The sequence below is a fragment of the Poecilia latipinna genome, unplaced genomic scaffold (genome assembly GCF_001443285.1).
Source record: "Poecilia latipinna isolate Pla-1442-1.1 unplaced genomic scaffold, P_latipinna-1.0 Scaffold1754, whole genome shotgun sequence".
Lineage (NCBI taxonomy): Eukaryota > Metazoa > Chordata > Actinopteri > Cyprinodontiformes > Poeciliidae > Poecilia > Poecilia latipinna.
The window spans coordinates 73,837-99,251 of NW_015114370.1; the positions used below are offsets into that span (position 1 = coordinate 73,837).

At 40.6% G+C, this 25,415-nt stretch overlaps 1 protein-coding gene across 1 annotated transcript in view; it reads right to left on the reverse strand.

Moving 5' to 3' along the window:
• Nucleotides 1-24,926, reverse strand: part of LOC106965029 (semaphorin-3D) — a 42,161-nt gene extending 17,235 nt beyond the window's left edge. Inside the window, exons 1-5 of the mRNA XM_015060888.1 lie at nucleotides 24,748-24,926; nucleotides 9,449-9,639; nucleotides 1,609-1,763; nucleotides 476-538; nucleotides 210-329 (exon numbers count right to left, since the gene is read on the reverse strand). Of these exons, the coding sequence (XP_014916374.1) occupies nucleotides 210-329; nucleotides 476-538; nucleotides 1,609-1,763; nucleotides 9,449-9,611 (501 nt within the window). The 5' untranslated portion in view covers nucleotides 9,612-9,639; nucleotides 24,748-24,926. The remainder of the gene's footprint in view (nucleotides 1-209; nucleotides 330-475; nucleotides 539-1,608; nucleotides 1,764-9,448; nucleotides 9,640-24,747) is intronic.
• Between the last annotated feature and the right edge of the window lie 489 nt (nucleotides 24,927-25,415).

Consider the following 25,415-nt stretch of genomic DNA (forward strand, 5'->3'; position numbering starts at 1 on the left):
ATTGACACTAACTGCAACAAAAAGGACTCAGCGTTATATAATTTTACAATTTATAATTTTTTCAGTTTCCTTCATAATTTTTCAGAAGCTCTTTAAAATTGACTCCTTCCTCAAATGAGCTAACCATATCTCTGAGAACATAGCAGACGTTCAGTTAATCAATATGTAGTTTAACGGTAAATAAATGTGAATAATCAAGTGATTGGTACCTCGGGGTTCTGGCCGAGCTGCAGGTAAGAACACTGCGGATGGAAGGCGCCGGTGCCGCAGACGTAAACATGAGTCTTATTGAAAGGCTGCAGCACACGGACAAAGTTTGCACAATCTCTCTGGAACACAAACAATACGAACATCCAGAATGTGTTTAACAGAAGTAGAAAAAATGACTTACAGCAGATTTCAGATTCCTACATCCTAAAAATAAGATCAGTGTATGAGGTGAGAAATAAACAAACATTTTTATAATAATTTTTACCTCCAGGCTTTTGCCTGCCAGCCTGCAGTGCTCCACATGTTCTCGAGCTGCAGGCCAGTGGATCTGATGGGGAAATAAAGAAAATATCCAAATAATAAACTTCAATATGAAACAAATAAGGAATCAACCACTAATGGAAATAACTGCTAATTTGAAAGCCTGAAATCTTATGACCAAATTTAAAGAGAAATAAGATAATTAGTAGAGGTTACCAATTGTAAATACTGATAATCTCCTGAAGATCTGCTGCTTAGTTGGAGGTCAGGAAATTAGGAAAACAGAGAAAAAGCAGAGATCAACTGCCAATGTAAATAATTATAATGAACTTCAAATCAAATGTAACTAAATAATTTTGGAATGTTATAATGAAGCATCTGTTATGTGTTTTCTAAATACTACTTGTTCAGCTGTTGCATTAAGATACTGAATTGCTTATAGGATTCTGTTACTGATTAACATCACAGATTAACAGCAAATGCTAATATTGCTCATGCTAGCTGCAAATGAAGGGATTAATTTAGTTTAACATATAAAACATGGCTAGAAAGTAACTGATAGTTATTCATTCCTTCAGTGTTATCTTCTAATCTCATCTGTTTACAGTTTGTGAAAGAAGAGGGAAAACTTGATGCTAATGCTACATGCTAATAATTACCCTAAAAACAGAAAATAAAAACAGAATTGTTCATACACTATCTTAACTGTAATCATCCCTAAAATATTTTTATTATATCGTTTCTGATAAAGTTAGGTTTCACTCAGAACAAATCAAAACAAATCCGGACCTGACTGCTAATGCTAACTAATTACATGTTGATAACCTGTAAACATGTGATTATTAAGCAACTGTTATTGTCGCCTACTATTTACTCATCACCATAGTTTCTCTTTGTCAAGTCTTTAGATAATATTCATCATTTTTAATATTTTAAAGAGCCACAACCAAGAAATCTCTTTAATCCTGTTGGAGGCAACAGGAAAACGATGAATAATGAACCAGCAGTCCAGAGTTTTTTCACTGATAAGAATTTAAGTGGAGCTTTGCTGCATCCAAAAGAAATAATAATGAACTCCAAGCAGCTCTGATGGTTTAACGCCCAAATAGGCGTCCATCAAGAAGGCTTGAACCTCACCTTGTGGACGGGCTGGTCCAGGTTGTCGGGGTTCAGCAGGTAAATGTGGTCCTTCCCTCCAACCAGCAGCCATCCTCGGTCCTCGTCCAGCAGCAGGACCTGGTAGCCTCCGCCAACGCCGGCGCCCCAGTAGACCGCCGAGCCGTTCCTCACGTCTGGAAGAGTCAGGAACATTCAGGGGTTTATTCACCGTGACATTCTTCACACATTCAGCCCTAAAACGGCAGGATAGAAAGGAGACAGTAGATGGTAGATAGTCGCTGGGTTTCCACAGGATGCTGAGTCTCTTGGGCCTCAGATCTTAGTTTAAACTGGGACAACTGAAGCGTTTTGGGTCAAAGCTAAAGATGTTATTAAGCACCATTTCTATCAACCAATCAGAGGAAAGAAGGCGGAGTTCAGAGACTCAGTAACATGGGCCTTCACTGTGCTTTACCACCTTGCCATGCTCTATAACCTCCAGGTCATGTTTTGTAAAATCAACTTTTTTGAGCTTTTCATCATGTTATAATGTGATTTCCTCATCAAAAACAAACATGGAGTGTTGCCTTGATTCTTTCATGCATGTTTGAGAAATCCTCTAATCTCTATGGCAACCATTCAGCGAAACACCTGGGTGGATCTAGCCCCGCCTTAGAGGTGCAGCTCCTCCTCAGAGCTGCAGTTTCCAAGTTTCTGCCTCACATAGCATTCCTCCCCATCTCTGCTCCTTCAAACTAGCCCGAAGCAATTAGCAAACACCTGGTGGAACTGCTGAGCTCAATATACAAACTACTTCTCAGTGCAATGTTGTTTAAAGAGACAGAGGCCCAACTCAAATGTGTTAAATTAGAAAGTGAAATTTCTTTTAAGTCATATTTGACATATGTTATTTTTAGAACAGATGAAGGTTAAAAAGTGCTATAAACATATAATACTGCCCCTTTAAAATCAACTCAACAGGCGGCTGAAGCTTTCTTTTCTCACTCCGCCTCTGTGTTTTGGCCTCATTCTTCACAAATTAATTCCTCATACTGATCATCAGACGTATCTGAGTTTACCTCAGACCCAAGCCAGTCGGTCTAATTCATTTTTCCACATAGCTGCAGCTTGAACCTGGCGGCTCCTATATTAATAAATCAACAGTAATGTAACCCAGCACTGCAGGTCAGGAGAAAACCACAGCACAGAGTTTTAGTAACTCTGTGCTGTGGTTGAATGCCTCATAACTAAAGTCAACATTCACGCTGCACATACACACCGATTGACCCCCGGTCCCCCTGGGGAGGCGGCGTTAAAGCAGGCAGAAAACAACCTGGAGAAGCAGAGCAAATTAACCCTGAAGCTCCAGCTTTATGATCTGTCGGCTCAGGCCTCCCGGAGCCGGAGGACCAACCGCTGCAGCGCCGCTGCCAACCCGACGACAATCCAAGCAGAAACAGCAGAGCTCAGGAATCAAAACCGTTTCGTAGCAGGAGGCGTCGGCAGCCATCAGGCTCCCAATTATTTTTACATTTCATTCATTGGAAGTGAAGCTTTTCTGGCCGACTGCAGGTTCCTCACAGCTGAGGCCAATTTATCGTTGTGACTTCATCCCTCAGCTATTTGATTAATTTATTCTCATGTAATGAGTAAAACTCTGGAGCCAAACTTTAAAAATGTGGATAGAAAACTGCTTTAGATCTGGGGAATTTTTATAGAAAAGCAGCAGCTGGAACCTTTCTATACGTGTGTTTCTGGTACGCCCATAAATCTGACGCACAAGCGACATCAGCTAACAGCAGCGATGGCGGAAGAAGCCATCGCTGCTGAAGTCAAAGCAATACAGTCAATACAGTCAAAGCAATACAATACAATACAATACAATACAAGTATTGTATTGTTTATCATTTATTGTAATACATTACTTACAATAATTTTGATTTAAAATTCAAATTAATTAATTGTTTAAAATCCCCCAAAACTGTCTGTAATGTCAGGATTGTTATCTTTCTCCACTGTTTGTTTAATAAAAGCATCAAGAAATATTAATACATTTTAAAATATGATTAACTATAGTTACTTTCTGTGATACAAATCAAACTTCTTTATGTGTTTTTGAAGAGCAGTGTTAGTGTTTGTGTAGCTGAATCATGCAGTCAGAGCCATAAAGTTACATAATTAATCCTTAGTCACTTTTATTGATATCACAGTAATACCACAAACTATCATGAAAAACTTTAACTCCATCAGTCTGATGGTTGAATAACCTAAATAACAGATTGAAAAATATAAAAATATAAATATCTTTGTTGTTGACCTAATTCAACAATAAATGGTTTTTGAATTGAAAATGCTGCTTATTTAGTTGCTATGTTGTTTTCGATTAATTACGATGAGTTCAATTAAACATTTGAATTGTTTCCACCACTAGCTAAAACATGATCATCCACATTTGGAGCCTAATGCTTAATTATTCTCAAAAGAAAAATTAAATCATGAGTTTTGTTCTGCTGATTTCTGCATCTCATCCTGTAAACTTATAGTTTCTGACAATAATTTTAACTTGAATGAAAGCAGAAAATTTCTTGCAGCTGAATTTGCACGTCCATGTTTCTGCAGATCAGCACCAAACAGAGCTGTCAGTGAGGAGAGTGGAGCGAAACGACCCCCCGCGGAGCATGCAGAGTACAACCGTCACTCATGCATATGCACTGCGTGTTCAGGCTTTGAATGCAGCACGCCACATTTGCTGCACCGTCCAGAAAGAAATAAATCTCAGCCGTGACGAGCTGACAAGTGACGGCAGAGACCCGGCTAGCCAGCCGGCCGCAGAGGAAAGTCTGAGGAACTGCAGAAGAATGCAGTCAGATTTGTTTACACAGCCTTTATGTGGAGTCTTGTTGAGGAAAATAAGACATGATGGATGAAAACAGCTGCTTCGCCAGACTCACAAACTCAATCAGTGACGAACAAGTCGAATCAGATTCTCAAGCCTCATTTGTCGGCTTTGCTTTGTGTTTTTATTGCACAAAACTTTTTTAGTTCAGATGCTACAAACTAATCCTGGATGGTGCAACCACCGTGAAGTTGTCCCCCTGCACCATCACCTTTTTTGTGATACATTTGTGCTGAATTTTTTTTAATTTGTGTTACTATAATTTTAAAGACATTAATTAAAGTTTCCAGAGGTTATGAAAGATCAACCAGCCCTGCCATCTTCTTCAAAGTCAATCAAATCGACTACATTTCTGCAGCAAAAATTTTAATTTGTGCTACTTTTGCTTTGAAGACAATAATGAAAGTTTAAAGGTCAAAATGTCAACCAGCCTCCCCACATTACCCAAATCTAACAAGATTGGTGTCAAACGTGCCTGCTGGTTTGTGCAGTAAATTTTCAAACCACACACCCCGGTCCGATTTACAAAAATCAAACTTGGTGGCAATCAACTCAGCTATGCATGTGCAGCAAAACATAGCTGCACAAACACAGCAGCTATGTTTTGATGCTATGTTTGTGCAGCAAGTGTTTTGCAGAAGATATAAAGAAGAAAATATCAATATCTTCTGTTTTGCTGTGAAGATATTGATGATGACCTCTAATGATCTCTGGAAACATTTATCAAGATCTTTAAAATTATAGCGCCACAATCAAAAGTTTTCGCTGCAAAAACATTTGACACTAATTTTGATGAAGAAAAAAGGGGGCAGAAGGGTGACTTCACTCAGGTAACATGCACTACTTTTAATCAATCTCAGGATTCTAGGAAAGTAACTTGTAAGTTGTAAGATAATCAGAAAGTAACCTGCGGGTTTTTGCAATCAGATCTTATTCTGGTGGTTCAGGAGGAAAGTCTCCAACAATTAAAACGTAACCTGTAGATTCTGTAAGGTATTCGAAATGTTATTAAAAAACTCTCTGCACGTTGTTGGAAAGCTAATCTGTAATATTCCATAAACCAGAAAGTACCAAGGCAGTTTTAGAAAGTATCCGACGTATAACCTAATAATGAAAGTTTAAAGGTTATAACTACATGTAGTTACTCTGCCAGTCATTGATCCCGGCAGCAGCCATTTTGTTGATAGATAATTCTCTTGCAGTGTCAATATACTTTCTTTTTGTTGTTGCCGTGGTTCATCTATGCTTTGCACTGCAGTTGCCTACCAAGATGGTGCGTACCACTTCCGGTTCAAACTTGTGGGAACTCGTATCGGTTCAAGAACGAACCCTTTAGATTTTAGAGAAGTAACCTTCAAGTTTCTGGATAAATAGCTGTGCTTACAAGAAGGGTAACCTAAAAGTCCTCAGAAGTCGCCAAAATACAAACTGGTAGTTCTGGAAATCTTTCTACAAAAGTGACTATTATGTTCAATAAAAGTCTCCTCTTCTTCATTTAAAAGTCATGATGGAAGAACAAAGCTGCTAGAAATAAAATATAAGAAACTGGAGGAGGAGATTTAAGCCCAGGAAGTTATTTATGGAGCTTCTGCTTTTCTCTCCAGTCCTCCAGGATCTCATCCATCAAGCAGTCATGATGGCAAATCAACCACAAAATAAAAAGTAAACACAGTGGGAGATATCAGACAGGGGGCGGAAAATGTGACACGAAACCCTGAAGAAGCAGCCAAGAGTTTACATCAGTCAGTGGAAATCTGTTATGCTTTGACTTCAGGTTTTCCAGTAGTTTTAGACGGGAAGATATAAAAACATGCTGGCTTCACACCGTTATGGCAACCAAACCTGCCTGCAGAACAACACTCCAGACAGCTGGTGTCAACAGAACTGTTCTGTTTGACGAGGAGGAAGCTTCTGGGTCCAATCAGAACACTGGGATCACGGAGAGGCCCAAATACAGAAACTACATCCACGAGTTCTTCACTCCCATCTTCATCTGTCCATCCCTGCAGGCTTTGAATTATTGCTGACTTTAAATCTCTGCTGCAGTTTAATTTTCTGTTTCATTATGATAATATTATTATAATGGCTGCAGGCCAGATCATAATGCTCTTATTTCATGTATTGTTTTTGTGCAGCAGCTAGCTGAGGATGTGGAGTATGCTAGCTGAGACACCTAGAGTGACGGCTAGCTGTGAGATTCAGCTCCTGATTATCAGAACGCATCAACATGCTAAACACGCTACGATCCAGGCATATCTGACGAGCTGTAACCAAAGGCACCATGATATAAAGAACCTGATTTCCCCTCCAATCCTTCGAAGCTCTGCTTTGTTCAGCTGAGGAAACGTCCTCAGTCTCATCCTTCCTCCCATCCTTCCTTCCCTAGATCCTTCATCTCTTCTACCAACTTCTTCTCACATTTTGCTCTTTCTTTCAAACTCTTTTCCTCTCAAACCTGCAAACTGTAATGAGAGCAAGTTAAAGGTCAAGGTTGACAGCATAACGGCGTAGAGGACCAATGCACACACACACACACACACACACACGCACGCAAACACACACAGGTCACATTCCTGCCCTCTTCTTTCTGGATGTTTTGGGATGTGAATCAGCTTTGACAGATTTCCTGCAGAAACACGCAGCATGTTTTTATCTAACGATGCAAAAACACACCTCAGCGTGAGCTGCAGAGTGTGTGTGTGCGCGTGCGTGCGTGCGTGCGTGTGTGTGCATGTAATCATTGGAATGTAGGTGTTTCCCATCCCAGTCCCACATGAGGTCAGCTTGTTTTGGTTGGAGCGTTCGAAACCGGCAGCAGCAGAAGGATGAGGAGGAAGTGATGTCAGAGATGTCAACCTGACCCAGAGGTCTTCTTCCCTGAAACTTTGGGCTCCAACAGACACTCGGACTGAAGAGTTAAGAAGACGAGGTGGAAACCAAACCACCGGTTCTCCTTCCTCAGACTCCGACGGACCGTCTGCTTCTGGCTTCAGTTTGAACCCAACCATCGACCTTAAATGTGACCCATCGCTGCTTCCATACAGGGTCCAGATTATTTCCGAGCCCAGATCCCACTGGACAAATCATCTGGATCAATTGAAAATGGGGTCATGTCAATTGAACACAAAGAGTTAAATGCTCCTTTTGTCTTTCGCTGACATTGGTTACTCCTTGTGTGTCGAGCCCATTAATCAATCTGCATGGATTGTAGCTAATCTGAGTCCAACAGCTTGAAGGACTTGAAGGAAGCGAGAGAAAGATCCAGTCAGTGGATGTAGAACCAACGGTACGGCAGATCAGCAGTTCAGGCTACGAACCGGCGCCGTACTGCAGCCTGGTTGACCCGGTGAGCATCTCCTTCTAAAGCCTCTGTAAATCTGTGTGTCGGTGACGAACGTTCCAGCAGAAATGGTTTGAATCGAAGAGAAAAGATGTGTGAGCAGGGAGAGTACAGGTCCAGGTTGGAGTCAGATCTCAGATTTTTTACCAAGCAGCCACGGTGCATGAAATCTGTTTCATCTGCTGAGCAATGAGATTTATGTCCAAACAGCCGAGGATCGTCCCTGGAGTGAAGGTAGTAACGCTTCCCGCAGAGTTTCCCAGACTCCAGACAGTTCAGCTCTCATGCAGAGTAGACATTCAGAGGAAAAAACATGTTTTACAGTTTGAGCTTTGAGTCGGAGTTGATCCTAGATTCCTCCTTTTCTAGCTCCTTTAATGGTTGGACTTAGTTGGATGGAACATTTTGGCTTAGTTCAGATTTTTGAACAACACAAGTCAGAAATGTTGGATTCATTTTACCCAAACCATGATGCAACTTCCTACCTGTCTGCAGTCTGGCAATAGTAGTTTTGGGTTTGTCATTACAGTAAAATGTTATTTTATAGTTAGTTTTAATTAGTTTTTAGAGTGTGTTTGCTAGATTTTTATTAGTCATAATTTGTGACTATAAACTGATTGTGCTTTGGATTACTCACTGTTGTGTTTTTTGGCACAACTTGGCCATAATCTAAAGGGGGAAGACATGAGGCAAAGGAAGCTGATTGTGTTCAGATGGATTGAAGGTTTTCACCTGAATGAATGTGGAGATCAGCGTGTTTATGTTTGTTTTGAGCCCAGAAGCCGCCATCTGAGCATAATTAACAGTTTACAGGCGGACGGTTGTTTGTCCTGCAGCCACAAACGCAGCAGGAGAAACTCGGAGTTCATTAAACGCGTTCAATGCTTCCCCTTACAACCACAAGCTGCTACCGTTTAGCTTCCACACAAACCCAGAAAGTCCAAATTATTACCTCCAAAATGTGGAAAAAGATTCTGACAAGCTGACGGACCAGAAAAACAAAACCAAAAGTTTCCAGAACATCCATCAGAACTGATAAAGGTTGGGGTGGTTTTCTGTGTTTCTGTCATTTAATGTGTTAAACTAAATATTTCAATCAAATACCTCCAGAGCCGGCCCAAGGCATATGCGACTTAAGCTTAGGGCCCCAACACCATCAGAAGCATAATTAGATCTTATTTTGTTTGATAGATTGCTCATTTTTCACACTTTACACATTTAAAAAACAAAAACATATTAAACGAGTTGAGTTAAGGTAAATTCAGAGTTTACTTTCAGTGGACACACAGCTACTGTGCGGTTCCAGTCAAAGTGTTCTGGTGGCACAGATCTTGAGAGAAATGTTGATACCTGCGTTCATCACTGCAGCAATGCTGGTCAGAACTGGAGCAGAAATTATATTTAAACTGAATACTGGAAATATTTTACAGTTTCTGATCTGTCGATCATTATCGCTAAATATGACGTGAACGAACAAACAAACACTCAGACAAAGTGAGCTAAAAGCTGAATAACTTACATCCAAGCAGAGTTAAATCACCAAACACTGAACCCTTTTAAACAAAACCTGACCGGGTTCAACGGGCCACACCGATCCTCAGAAGAACGGAAAACAGGAAAGCTGACACACATCTGTTTCCTACCTGAGTGAGAGAGCTGAAGCCGCGGCCCGGTCTGACTCCAGGTCCTGGATTCTGGGTCGGTTCTGGACTCTGAAGGTTGCAGACTCAGCAGCCAGAGCAGAATCGTGGCTGTGATGAGAGAAGAGGATGTTCTGGTTCTGAGACCTGCAGCTGAACGCAGCATCTTCTCTGGTCTGACAAGTCGCTCCAAACTGAAATGTAGGAACGAAGGAGAAAAGGGCAGAAGGTTGACTTATTAAATGTTTATTTTATGTTCTTCTCGTTACCAATCAATCAATAAAATGTATTTGTACAGCACATTTCAGCAGCAAGGCAGTTCAAAGTGCTTTACATTATAAAACATAAAAATGAAGTCATAAAAAAATCAAAGTCACCAATTAAGAAACTAGAAATAAACATTACATTTTGACGAGTCTCATCATCAAAATAATCAATACACATCAAATATATTGATTAATGTTTCATTTATAAGGTTTCAGAAGCAGCTCTAAACAGCTGGGCTTTTGGTTGTGGTTTAAAGGAACTCAGTGTTTCGGCTGTTTTTCAGTTTTCTAGAATTTGTTCCATGTTTGTGGTGGATAGAAGCTGAATGCTGTTCTGGTTCTGGTTCTGGGGATGCAGAGCAGAACCAGAACCAGAAGATCTGCAAGGTCTGAAATACTGATACAACAGCAGCAGATCTTTAAAGTATTGTGTTGCTGAGCCGTTCAGTGATTTATAAACTACCAGCAGCATTTTAAAGTCTCTTGTCTGAGCCACAGGGAGCCAGTGTGAGGACTTTAGAACTGGGTGATGAGCTCTAGCTTCCTGGTTTTAGTCAGAACGCCAGCAGCAGCGTTCTGGATCAGCTTTGTAGGCAGACCTGTTCAATGCAACATCAGTTTATTTCTTGAACATTTGTCCTTGAACATTTCCATTCCAAGGAATAATGTCCTTGGAATGGAAATGTTCTTCAGGTGATAGACCGACTTTGTAACTGTCTTTATGTGGCTCTGAAAGTTCATGTTAGAGTCCATCACTAGACCCAGACTGTAATAACTGAAGCTGATTCTAGATTGTTTCTGTGAAAGTCCAAAGTCAATAACTTCAGTTTTGTTTCTGTTCAGCTGGAGAAAGTTTTGGCACATCCACACGGCCCTGCTGCTTCCATTTACCCTTTAACCTTTCAACCCTTCATTATTATTTTCCTTTTCTCAGCAGTTGGGAGTTTGATTCAGCAGGAAAATGTCCACAGGTGTAAACAGATGTTTGAGCCTCTGATCCAACGGGAAACGCCCGGCAAGGAGGAGAAAACGCAACAACAGAAGTCCTGAAAAAACTTTCAGGTTAAATACCAACAACATCTGTAAGTTTCCCATAACGTCAAAATGTAGTTTGACTATAGTCAAACTACAGTAATGACTGTAGTTTCACATTTGAGAAAAGAAATGCAGAATTTATTGAAGTAACAGTTTGCACTGCTAGTTTTTACAGTTTGGTTGCATTAAATGTATGTTGAGATGTCCAATGTAAAAACTTATGTCCTAAGACAATTCTAAAATGTTTGGATTTGTTTGATTCAAATTCAACCAAACATGGGATTTAATAATTTAATACTTGAATTTATGGTTAAAATTGTGAAATAAATGTATGTTTAAAGTTAAAAATAGAATTAGTCATTAAGATAAATTATTAACTTTGAACCAAATGTCTAAAATGTATGTTGAAATATTTTGTATGCGTTTTGTAGGTTTTTCACCTGTTCATTGATTCTCACTCATTGGTGAAAAATACAAAAAATGAGTGAAATCCTGAAGTCTCCTCAAGTCCTAATTTTCAAGTGTGGGAAGCCATGAAATTATAGAACTTGACAGGCATCATGTCCAAAATTTTATTGGATGTCCCACTGCTGAATATTTTTGATAAGTTAAACCAATCAGATTCGGGTTTAAACTCATCTCCAGGTTGCATCAAGGTACCCAAAGGGTTAAAAGTCTAAACACAGCTTATATTAAACAAAAGAGAGTAAATGATGTAATCACTAATAATATATAGTTTCTACAATTTACAGTCTTGCAAGATTTTAAAAGATCTGAGTTAAAGGAAAAAATTATTTGTGGTAATTTGTTCAGAATATGTCTCTGTACTAATTGTATTGTAATTTGAGTTATTTACATGTTAATGTGCACCAGCTCTATTATTTTTTTTAAATTTTGTTGTATTTTTTTGTTCATGTACATTATGTTAAGGAAAGATTGGAAAAAAAATTAAAAAGAAGCAGGTGTTGCTTCTACCGTTATTCACATTTCAGACGGCTGCAAATCTTTCCTTTAGTCTTCCCTTGCAATGACCTAGTCAAAGCCTAGACCTGAGCCTGACAAAGACTTTCATCGTATTTCATTAGAAAATAAACCAAACTCCTGATTAACGACCCAAACACGAGAACTGATGCATAACTGGGATGTTTTACTGTCAGAAATGCTGAAGTTAATAAAAAAGACGCATTGCTGCTAATCCACCTCTGGAGACAAATGGAACAAAAAGAACAATATTCATAAATTTGGTAAAAACAATAACAGAAATATTTGAAGCAGAAGCAACAGCAGTTAACCCCCAGGTGGGCTCTATCCAGCCGCTGACCTGCAGAACCTGCAGAACCTGCCTGTGTTTATCTCTGAGGCACCGGTCCTGTTTTACTGCTCAGGGGTCAGAGGTCATCGATGCTCCAGATGCAGGAAGAGTTCAGCTACTGCAGGAGAAACGACCCAAACGGACCACAACTCCTCCTAACATATGAGTTGGATAGGAATCATTCTAATGTTCTGATGGTCAGTGTTTAACAGAAAGACGGACGGACACGACTACGCTGCCCCAAAATAAATCTGACCCGAGGTTCTGCTGATGCGGGTCGGCTCTGATCAGGTTTCACTTTAACTCCCCAGAATTTCTGAATCCTTCAGGGAGTACCAGGTAAATCGGACCGAACCAGAACTAGGCAGAAGATTAGAGAAGTTCTTATCTGATCCAAGACGATGAGAGGACGGAAACCAGATGTTTATTCAAGGAAATAAAGAAAATGTTGAATTATAGCCGTGAGTCCAGATACGTTTGCATCGTTAACGGGTCTGTGGGGACTCCGTCTGCTCTGGGTCTGGAACGGCGGCAAGCAGAACTAATCCACAAAGGAGTCGGGTTGAATGGTTCCTCATAGCGATCGTTATATTCCGACGTTCTACAAAATAAACGAGGTCGTCGATCCAGTGTCGTGAACTTTCAGAAATTACATCAGCTTCAGTGCATCACACCAAAGGGGCAGTAACTAAAAACCACATGAAGAACAACTCAAAACAACTGGTGTCAGTTTTACACACCCGTTGCCATGGTAACAAGCGCCTCTTTTTTTAAATCAAAACATTTTACTGAACTGTGAAATGAGATTCCCCTTGAATCCCAGCACCAGTTTAAAACTCTAAGCTGGAGGAGTTTCTCTTTCACTCCAGAGAGAAACCAACAAACGGGTCTAGATCAAGACGGCCCATCCAGACAAAATGCAAGCTGTGTTTTTCCAGAACTTTGTGGGAACTGGGAAGAGGAAGCCTCCCCTCCAGTTGTTTCCTTGTTCAGTTGAAGTGCTGGAGGAAATGTTGTCGTCCGTGTCCCTGGGGGTTCCTGGGAAGAGAGACCGAGCTGACGTCACGCTCTGGCAGAGAGAAAACGGACCTCATGGTTCTGAAACGGCCTCAGTTGGTCAGATGATGTTCCAGATGGCATCAGGTTAAAGAACATGAAGACAGCAGATCTTAGAGCTGGTCTTGATCCACAGAATGGAAGATATTGATGAATAATCAGGATGTTATTGATGTAAAATGGTAAACTTGTCAGCTTTTAGTTTTATACAGTCAGACGTAAAACAATCTGACTGCTACCAGGTTCTGCCAAAACTCAAAAGCATCAAATGAAAACATGAGTCGAGTCTCTGCTGTCGCGGTCAGACGAGACCCAAAGCTCCACCTGAAGATGTTTTCCGCCTTAAAGTCAGTATTTTCGGTTGGACTGGTGACCAAAGTTGCAACATTTGTTACATTTACAGCTGCTGTGGTTCTTTTTCACTCCACACTGTCAAACCAACCAACCTGTTCCCCTCCTCACCTGTAGGGGCGCTGCACCAAGAAGGAACGACACAAAAATCTCTGAAGATGACGCTGAGCGCAACTTCCTTCTTCGCAAAGTGTAAAGAAAATTGGAGTAGTCAGATTTTAGCAGTTGGAAGATTTCTTGAACCATTTTTCCTGTTAGCACCAGATTAGCGTGTTTTGTTTTGCTTGTATTTACCCAGAATGCCCTGCGCAGTCTTCCACTTCCTGCTTTGGAGCAGCCTCCGGTCTACAATAACTTCTGGGAAAATTTATCATCCAGCAAAATGTTATTGTGACATGCCTAGTGATGAGTGCTGGGTGCATTTCACATTCCTCAACATTTCTGAGAGGCGACAGAAGATGTGTGGGCAGAAGCATGAATGAAGCTCTTTTTCTGCCTTTGTGCGGATATAATCAGTCCTGTGCAGTGAGAGTGATGCATGGCGGCTGTCTGGTTAGATGGATGGCTGCGGTATTGTGTCCGGGTTAGAGGGGAAAGACCCAGAGTTTGTCTCTTCAGTCTGTCTCCAGACAGCCTGCTGCTGTTCATTCTCTGAACGTCTGACCCAAAGCTAGTCGAGAGGCGCTGGTTCTGCAGAACGCTTTCAGCATTTAAAGCCGCACTGTGCAACTTTTATAAAGAAAATTTTTCTTGCATATTTATTAAAACTGTCATCATTTCATGGCAGCATAATAAGGGACAGATAATCTGTGAAAAGATTGATCTCCTCCTTGAGCCGTTATTGCCTTCTGAAGAAATGCAGACCAAAAACCATCAATCAGAGGCAGGAGGCGGGTCTTAGCGCTGTCAATCAACTTCATGGAAAAGTTTATCCGCCGTCATTAGTGGTCATGCTAACTAGAGGGACCTAGACAGTTATTATTAGTTAAATATTGCTTAGTTTCAGTTTTGTTTTAATTAGTTATGATAGTAGTTTTGGTTTTTCTTTAACATTCATTTTTATGTGTAGAACTCCAAGAGAAACTATTGTAATGTGATTATGTTTACATTGATTGGGTAAGGAATACTCAACAGAAGATTCAATTTTTAAAATAAGCAATAAATTAATTAATGCATGATACATTTTTTTAAAAATTCAAACATTTTCATTTGCATGATTTATTATTTTCTCCCTTTCAACCAAAAACTAGGTGACAAAGGTCTTCAGTTTGTTGAATTAGTCTCAACTAGAAATTTTATTGAAGGAAAATTTTGGTTGACTTCATAATTCATTTTATTTGTGGCTTTTGTTTATTTATGTTGGATATTTAAAATTTATTCCACTTCCAATGTTAAATATAAGAATTTAAAGTTTATTGATATTTGAGAATTTGTTCTTGCATTATTATACTTTTACTTTGAAAATGGTCTCTAAATGACATAAGTTATTGCAGTAACGTCTGGGACAATTTTTCATCCATAAAAAAATGACATGAATTGCTGTGATTTCCGGCTAGCCAACGAAAACTGCTTGTGTGTAAAAAAAAAAAACTCAATTTCACATCAGTTCTGAAGGTTAATAGATTCATAAGCACAAAACACATCTCTGGTTTAAGTGTTTTTTTAGTTAGGTTTATAAACCCACAATATATTTCCAGCTAGTTATAGTTTCTCCCCACTGATAACTGGTTTTATTTATTTCAGTTAAAAATGTTTTCTCGATTTCAGTTTTTGTCATCTCATTTGGTTTAGATAACCATAATAACGTTGGCTGGAACTCGATGATGCGATCCGCTGCATTCAGGAGATTTTCTACATTTTCTGTCGCCATGGCAACATCTCCCGGTCTCACCGTTTGTGGGAGTTCAGGCTGCGGACGGTAACGGAGGAGGAAGCCATCTCCTCTGATCCCGTCCCAGCCGATTCAGGCGGCAGATCCTTCATTCTGCCTCGCTGGGAAACTCTCTGCTCCGTTTCTGCAGCATTTCATTCCATCTGAAGGTTTTATTTGGCTCTGTGATCTGAGCCGAGGCTGATTTACAGCCCCCCACTCTGCACCACCCACCAGTGGCTCGATTCAGCCCGTTTCTGACCAGAACCACTTGGAAAAGATTTGTTGTTGTTCACATTTTTATGTCAAACTTGAGAGACTAAAGTAAGATCTTCTGCAGGCGGAAGATCTTAGAGGAGCCATTTTCTTTAAGAGCAGCTCGGGTCAGAAAGCAACATCATATTTCATACACAGTCCAGGTGAGAGGTTTGAAAAATATGTCCCAAAATGGCAACGCAGCAGCAGGAGCAAAGAGCACCACCAAGGGCCATAATAGCATAGGGTTTTCATTAAAGTTTAGTTTTATTTTGTGGTAACTTTTTGTCTAACTCTGTTAGTTTTAAGAGTGTGTTTCCTAGATTTTATTAGCAATTATTAGTTTAATATTGTTTTTTTCATAATTTGGTTCATTTTTTTAGGTGCAGAATTCAAAAAGGTCTAAATATTGTACTGTGTTTACACAGATGCATTGAATGAGTAATGAATGCTCAAAAGAAAATAACATATTCAATAAATATATTTAGTTATTGGCACTCTCGCGTTTTCTCCCAACTTTTGTTGTCGCCTTTTTGGGGACCAGTTTGCGTACCGCCAGGAGGAGTATGGAGTCCTGTAAACTGCTGAAAGTTGAAAAATCTATTTCACATCAGTTCGAAAGGCTAATTAATAGATTAATAAACACAAAACAAAGGGGATTATCGCTATAATTTTAGCGCACAATATAATTCCAGTTAGTCATAGTTTTTTCCCATGAATTTATGTTTTTATTTAATTCAGTTAATAAAATGGTCTCTCTCTTTCAGTTTCCGTTATTTTGATAGTTGTGGTTAACTGTAGTAACCTTGATCGGGTCCCTCACCATGACTGACAGCCGCCAGCGGCTTTTCTTTACCGCTCCATATGAAAGAGCTGAGGAAGATGATGAAGAGGAGGATGCAGACCTGAGGGAAGCTGGGAGTTCAGGTTTCCCATGCAGCCTGGTCTTTGTCTCAGCGTCACTGGGAGTCCGCAGGCTCCGCCTCCCCGCTGCTGGTCCCAGTGTTCCCAGCAGATCCAGTGAATAGAGGCTCCTTTCACCGCTCACCAGGCCTCCTAATGAGGGGCGGTGAGTGTCAGTCAGCTGGATCATGGTCCCAGTAAGACCAGACATGTATGAATGGTTTCCCTGACCTGCAGGTCCAAGCCCACCAGAACCAGACCAATCCCTTTTCAAACACGTTCCCACGTAGGTCCAACCCGTTCGGATCGTCTCTCCTTTCAGAACGTAGAAGAAGAACATAGATGTCACTCAGCAGCGTTCTGATTACGTTAGCAATATTGGCCGCTGACGACTTTTAATGAATTTTAAAGTTCTCCAGAGCCGATAGTATCGATACCAGATCAGAACCAGACGAAAGGCTCGAGAAAGAAGAACTCAAACTGTCGGCACTGATGTAGTTTCAGCCATATTCTTCTGTTTTATGATAGTTGGCAAGCAACGTCCAGATGTGCTTTACCGCCATCTACTGGAATGGATCAGGATGCTTAGCTTCCGCCTTCGCTGCTTACGTCCAAATTTATTGCGTTTTGCCTCTTCTGGCGCAAAATTATGACGCGTGTCTCACTTCATTGATGTAAAAGTTGGATAAATGCATCATGACTGTTCAGAGCAAGGTTATTATAGTTAACTAAAACTAACAAAATAACAACTGAATGAATCTCTTCAGAGATTTTAGCAGGCAGTCCACAACAGGAAGCACAAACCTGGAGTTTTAGATGTGAAGCAGCAGCTGATTGAATCAGAGCCAACAATGTTGTTGTTGTTCATGTTTTCAGTTCAAAAGGCCAAACATCTCGCCTAATTCCCTGACCCAGCACCTCCATCTTCTCACCAAGATTAAAGCGAAACCAGAACATTTCAGACTAAAATGGTAATTTGGATTCAAACCTTTTTGTTGTTCCTGATTTCAAAGCAGTGAAACAAACAGAAACGCTTCCATTATTAGATTCCTCTCCGGCATCAACTAAAGCATTTCCAGATCGCTCCTTTAGCTACACCCCGAGCTGTGTGGACGATGCTGCGATTACAGCAAATTAAAGGGCATTACTGCTAATCCACCGCCAGCATTTTGCCTCATTGTAACACATGACTTCCTGTTGGAGCCACGCTGACGGAGAGAACAAGATGAATGTCTTCGTCTCTGCCTCGTTAGGTGCTTTCTGACTGCCACCAACTGCTCACACATGTAGAAAAACAACGATCAAATAAAGTCACACTGAGCTCATGAAACATTTTATCCTGGAAAATACCTCAGATCTAATCAGATTTCCTTTTCTCCAACGAGTACATGGAACAGATTTCATCCTCATTAAGGTGATTTATTAGTTGGAAAAGCCAACAGGAAACTAATTGGTGCAGGAAAAAGTTTTAGTTTTCAAAATGGTTTCATAATTCAGACTAGAAATGTCTATAGTGATGATTAAAGCTGGACAGAATCTGTCTTTCATGTCTTATTTTTATTAATGTGGTTACAGTGGGTTATGTAGAAGAAGGAGATCCAGCTAAAGCATATCAATAACCACTAAACCTTTCCACAAACTCTGGAACACTGGTTGATCCCTTGAGCTTAGGACCTTTCTTCTGTTTCAATGAGTTCAACGGCTGAAATCAGTCTGGTATCAGACAGAAACTGAGAAAAAAGCAACTAAAATAACAATCTATATGTCCAGATGTTGCAGGACTCCTCAAGACTGTGCGGTCAGTCCACAGCAGTTCACACCATCAACGAACGGCATCCAAAATAAAGCAAAACCTAATGATTGATGATAAATCAATGTACAGTGTGGAGGTGAAAGAGGTGGAGGGCTGCTGACAATCTGATCCACAAAACCAAATAAAACTTAAAAGATGAACCCTGGGGGTTGCATTGACCAAATTATTTTTAACCAGTTTTTTTAAAACAATGACTGAAAAATCTGAAAGCCATTAGTCATTTTAGTGGATTACAACATGTCTGGTGCAGCTGAGCTGCTGCAGAGTGTTTATGGGATCAGAAAACTCCTGGTTCAGAGAGTCTTGCCAACTTCTGATCACTTCACTTGGAGAAATGTTCCCTGATTTCCAAACTTTGGCTGAAGTTTGTAATTCCAGTGTCCAGTATGGCAGCAGAGCTCAGACTCATCCTCCAGATCAACATCAAAACAGCCACGAGATTCACCCAAAACCTCATGACCACAGCCTCTGGAGACATTTAATCACACAAAGAGCACCAACCTCTGGGTGGCGACCCCCACAGACAAAGCTACCTAACATGTAAAGAAACATCAACTTTTAGGATGTTTCTTACTCACTAGTCAATAATTATTACATTCATTTAGGGTAAGTAAAAAATAACATACGCTAACACTTAAATGAGGTGTGCTCGAGGGTCAGTCTGGTACTGAAAACATCTGACTAGTTTGTTTGCTTGATTAAAATTTTGCAGCTTAGTTTAGCAAATAAACAACACAAAATGATTTTTATTTTTTATTAATTCAGTTATGTTTTTCTGAGGAGTACTTTTGACCCACATGAGAAAAAGTTTGGCAAGTCCAACTTTTCAAAGTGGCTCTAAAAGCATCATTATCCTCCATCAGAAGCTGCTGCAGTGAAACCTTAAAGTAAACAAAAGTCTGCTGTAATAATCTGTTGAATCCATTTGTTCCAGTATAATCACAAAACACTGGTAGCAGCTGGACAGTTTGTTTCCATCAGAGGAAACCTGCAGGTTGGCACGCCGTCACATAAACCAAGGCTGCCATATATAGAACTCTCTGCTTCCACTCGCATAAATACTGGAAGTTATTGTTTCTGGATACATCATGCTTCACTGTCTGCTCCCTGCTGGGCTCCACTTAGTCTGCAGACGTCCACAGAGACACACAGCAGAGCGCGACCAACACTCACACCCTGCGCTCTGTGTTTGATTCACGACCTCAGGGGACACGTTTATTTGAGTCACAACGGGACAATGCGGCCGAATTTATTTTAACGCCATTGTTTCTGCTGGTTGTTGCCGTAGCTCAGCAGGGTAACAATATTTATGCCACATCAGGGCTTTATATAAACCAGCTGTGAGTTTACAGTCATATGCCTGAACGCTCACGTCAAGAAAGACTTGAGCTCATGGTTATCCACCGTCCTTCTGTTGAAAACATCTGAACCACATCAGCTAGGGGGCGCTGTAGGGGAGACACACAGCGCCAGGAACAGAGCTGCAGTATGCAACTTATATTAAAAAATATTTTAGTTGTAACAGAATGGTGGGCAGAGTACCCAAAAACTGTCAAGTAACAGTTGCACTACCTCAACATATTATTACTCAAGTAAAAGTAAAATGTAATCATCCAAGAAATTACTCAAGTAAGAGTAAAAACGTATTTGGTAAAAAATAAAAAGTCTACTCAGTAACTCATCAACTTATCAGTCATTTAATATTTAAAACAATCAAGCTTCTTTCCTCTCCCAGTGCTAGCGAGAAACAACCAATCACAGGCTGGAAGCTGGTCTTACCGCTGTCAATCACAATCTCAAGTGGTGCTGCCCATTCCACCTTTTCCTCACCCCTTTTTTCTCACCTCCTTTCTCTCTGCTATGTTGTTACAAAATGCTAAGTAGTGCTCAGGCTACTTAGCATGTAACAAGTTGTTTCTCTGCCATTAGCACATGTAGCAGCAAGTACATGAAGTTGATTGACAGCGCTAGGACCCTCCTCCTGACTGGTTATTTTTGGTCAGGAGCAGTGGAAGAGGTTGATCTTTTCACAGATTATCTGTCTCATAACAATTAATCTGCACTTTAGACAGAAAAACAACAAATTTGCTTTTTGACAGTGGCAACCAGTCGTGTGTGTGTGTGTGTGTGTGTGTGTGTGTGTGTGTGTGTGTGTGTGTGTGTATTATTGGCGCCAGCTCCTTTCGCTGCTCACAGGGCTGCAGGAGGAAGGAAGCATTCAGTTGGACACAAAGAGATGATTGTTGCCTTGGCTCAGATAAGCAGCTAATTAATTAGCTCAGCGCTAAAAACAACCAAACAATAGAAGAAGGCAAGGAGCAGGCATCAAGCTGCGACTCCTTCCTCATTAACGTCGCCTCCAAGTCATCTCTCCCAGTTAAAGAGACATTTCAGATTTAATCCCCTCTGGTGACCCTGTGCAGGCCTTGACCTTTGACCCCCAGCATCACCTCCTCAGCTGATGAGGTAACAGCTCTCCGCTCAGCTGTTGTCTGAATGTGAGAAATCGACGTGAACCCAGCTGGGTGGTCTGCTCTGTTCTGACTGAGCACGCTCAGTGATCTCAGTTTGACTTGGAACAAAACTTGTTGGATAAATAAAGTTTTTCCTTCTGGTTTCCTGTCTGGCTCTGCTGGGACTTCTGCAGCGGTGTTCTGACCTCTGATGTCACACCGTACACACGTTCCACCCTCAGGAGCTTCTCTTAGTGCAAGTATTGGCTCTTATTAAGGCTGGACAATAAAGCAACAACAATATATATCACAATAGATATGTGATCAATATCAATAGCTAATACATCTGATAGAATATTCAACATTCAGTATATATTCATTGAGCTCCAATCCAGAACCGCACAGCATTATGGGAGATGTAGGCAGAGGGAAAGGCTTTAGCCGCTTGACCTCTAAAGGTTGGTGGCATCAACTGACTCGCTCACTCTTTGGTCACCTAGCAACAAACTGCTGGGTAACAAGCAGTTTGAAGTTCCCACCCCCCAACTTCGGTTACCTAGCAACAACTAGTTGACTAACTGGCGCAGCAGCAGTTCAAGGTTTCACTACTGTGCCTCAGATCTGTTTAAAAATAAAAAACAACAGTTTGGAGTTAAAGCTGGATAAAACAAAGGTCATAGCACCAGTCAGCCGTAAATTCAGATATTGAAAACAAAAACACTAATCATTAGTTATTGACTATATTGACTACAATGAAACGCTTATATTGTGATAAGTTCAGCCCTAGTTCTTATCCAAACAAAAAAAAACTGAGGTATTTATGAAACCGACTTTAAATCTGAGGAAGTTTGCGTGTTTTTCCTTCCAGTAGCTGAAGAGTTGTTTCCTGTATCTTTGGTGACCTCACGCTTCTTCAAACCAGTCCACAGTTGGACACGTTGCAGACTAGAGGACAATAACGTCCATTTTTCTGACCCCATCTTGTTGACCTGGGTCCAGTCAGGAAACGGCTGCAGAGGAAGGAAAACAACAAAAACTCGTTCAGCTGTGGAGGACAAACAGCGGCAGCAGGACGGACGCTCTGACAATCCAGAGAGAAAAATATACAGAACCGACCGGTACCAACCGGAACCAACTGATCGCACAGGACCCATTGACATGTCATGATAGCATATTTTACTGGACGACAAATTGTCCCAGAAGTTATTGCAATAAATAATAACATAGTTGTTATTGTTTTGAGACCATTTTAAGTAATATTATGGGAATGGCATAATAATGCAAGAACACATTCTCAAAGATCAATAAACTTTAAATTCTTATAAATATTTAACACAGCATCTGGAAGACATTTTAAATATCCAACATAAATACACAAACCAACAGAAACAACAAAGACAAGATAAATTATGAAGTCTTTGTAAATAAAATTGTTTTTCAAATAAGAGCTGGTTGGGACCAAACCACCGGAGAAAAACAAATCATGCAAATGGAAATTATTGAGCTTGTTTTAACTTAACGGACGTTTAACTGATCTATTGCGACAAGTCTATGCATGAAGTGTGTTGTATTACAGACATTATAGTCTGAGGACGGGTCACCTGCAGGAATCTGCATTATGCTCCACTCTGCATGTTGTTCTGTTTTCAGTCTTATTGGAAGATGAACATCAGACCCAAACTGGCAGAGATGAAGATAAATATATTCAATAAAGGGGAAAATCAAGTCTAAACGATTATTTGGTCTGCAAGAAAGGGAAAAAGCAGGTTGGTTGGTTGGTTGGTTGGTTGGTTGGTTGGTTGGTTGGTTGGTTGATTGGTCAGGTGGTTCTTCTCTGACCCCCGACCTCCAGAGCTGCAGCAGCTTCTCTTATGAACCAGCTTCCTCCGTTTCCTAGTCTGTTTTTCTTCCCACAGTCGTTTGGAGCTTCAGGCCTTCAGCTGTGGGCTGGAAGAGGAGGAGGAGGAGGAGGGGGATTCTCCCGGCTGGTGATGAAGAGGATGTTTTTTTCTGGGCTTTTCAGCGTCGGTATGCATTCTACATATTTCATGTGGGTGTTTAGTTGTTTAGTTTTCAAATGTTTTCATGATGGGATTTTAACTCGCAGGATGATGAAACGCCGAGCAACAGATTCTGGTGACTCCTGGATGATTTATGAACCTCCTGCTCCGTCAGATTCCTCTGAGGCGACATCAGAGGAGGAAGAGCGGAGAACTGCAGGACAGGACAGTGAGGAGACGGCGAGCGTCATGCAACCACACCTCACTGTCTCCAAGATAAATACGCTGCAAGGAGCCAAAACAGCTGTCAGAGTAAAAACTGACATGAGGAGAGTTATTTCCTTAACCTCAGCTTAGATCGTCTCTTCAGGGAAACATGGAGTCATCATGGGTATTAAAGGGTTAAAATTATTTTGTTAATGTTGACACAGAGCAAACATCTCAGCACTTTGCTCAAAGAAGCTAGCCTGACACTTGGACTGGAGTTTCAGCTTTAAACTGATACAGACAGACCAAAACATGACTTGCAGGATAAGAGAGCCTGATGGTAAACCACGGTGAAGGTTCATGTTACTGAGGGGAAACAAGCAACTCTGGACCCAGAGAGCAGAGGGATCAAGCTGGTTTTATCATTATAATTATAATGATAATGGCATTATTATGCCATTACCATTGTATAATTGTTTATCGCAATAACGTCTGGGATCAATACTAAACACTATGGTGCGTTCAAGTTTTCTGCTAACATCAGTCATTAAGGGATTTTCCATGACTCGTCCTCACCATCCAGCTGTAAACAGCTGCTTCTGAGGCAAAACAATGACACAAAACAGCCAGGAAAACACGCACACGAGCGCGCACACACACACACACACACACACACACACACACACACACACACACACACCCGCGCGCGCGCTCGCAGGAAGCAGCAGAGGGGGTGATGCTGACTTCCAGAACAGGAAAGGCCGAGACAATGAGGGGAGGTTTCCCTCTCTGATCTCTCTCTTGTTCCTCTCTGGTTTGACCTACTCTGCTGCAGGTCCATGAACGCATCAGGAGGATTTCCTCCACCACATCTACCTCTCTGGTCTGAACCGATTCAAAACTCATTTTTCATTAGAAACAATCCGATTTACAAAATCTCAGCCTCAGTGATCCAGAATCACCTTGGTAAAGCCTCCCATCAGGCAGATTACACATCATCACTGAATGATCCAGAAGGACGTTTAATGATCTTAAATCACCAGTACGTCTGACTGAACCTGAACACAACTCAGTGACGTCAGAAATATCCAAACCTCCAATCAGAGGAAACACACCTGGCCCAGTTTGGTATGACACTACTGATAAATTATCAGATGATAATTTATCATCTGATAAATGATAATTTATCATTTATCGGATAAATTTAAAATTTAACGTGATAAATTTATAATCATGACAAGAATTTTGATTTATCGTTGCCTTGATAAATTCCATGTAATGATGTTTGAAACCCACCAAAACTGACCAATATTGTCTGAACTGTTGTTTTTATCCACTCTTTGTTTAATGAGAGCGTCAATAAATATAAAAAAAATAATTAAATAAATTTACTGTGTGCAGTTTAGTGATACAAGTCACACTTCTGTATGTGACAGATGTCCTAAATAAATTTTATGTTTTTCAAGAGTATCATTTGTGTGTTTGGGGACAACGACTGCTGTGCCATGTAGTTAAAAACATGCGATTAGCTAAAAAAAAAAAAAAAAAAGAAAAAAGTTTTTATCGTCACTTTTACGATTATCACAATTGTACCTAAAAATATCATGTTCAAACTTTAAATCCATATCACCGAACAAGCAATAAACATGACATTTTATCAAACGCCATCATCAAAATCATAAAGCAAACACATCAAATATATTGATCAATGTTCCATTACCCATTCACTACTAATCAGTAATTTAACCTTGATTAAACCGCCTGCAACGGATTAAACTCACCGAACCGGATTTCTGCTGCCGGGATGTGGACCTCCGGACCGGTACCAGGGTTCTGCTGCCGGGACGTGGACGTCCGGTCCGAGTTGAGGATGTTTCTATCTCAGTTCAGTTAGAAGGAGGAAAGGTTCTGGACCGGGTCCAGCAGGCACCGCTCTGCCCAGAGATGGTCCAGATAGAAACTAACGGAGAAGTTCAGCTGCGGCTTCAAGCTGTCTGACAATGCTGCGTTCACTGACCGCTCGGAGATTCTGCCTTCATTGCTGCTGAAAAGAGACCGACTGACTCAGAGTTTAGTTTAGGAATTCAGATGCTAATATACTTCATTAATGAAATGTTATTGTTATCCATTTTAATTTAAAATTCAGTCATTGTAGATTTTGATGGCTGTTGGCAGGAAAGATTTCCTGTTCGGTCCGTATTACAGCGAAGTTGAAGAAGCCTCTGACTGAAGATGCTTTTTCTACGACAGTCTCATGAAGAGGATGTTCATCATTTTCTTTATTTTATGTAAAATCCTTCTTTGAACGTTGGTTTTAATTAGTTTTTCTTCACCTGCTTGGTCATTTTGCTCCTGTTGGCTCAGCCTTCTGATGAATTTCTCTCAGTTCAGTCTTCTTTTCTTCTATTTCATCTTCAGTATTTGTTTTCTCATTCATGTAATTGATATC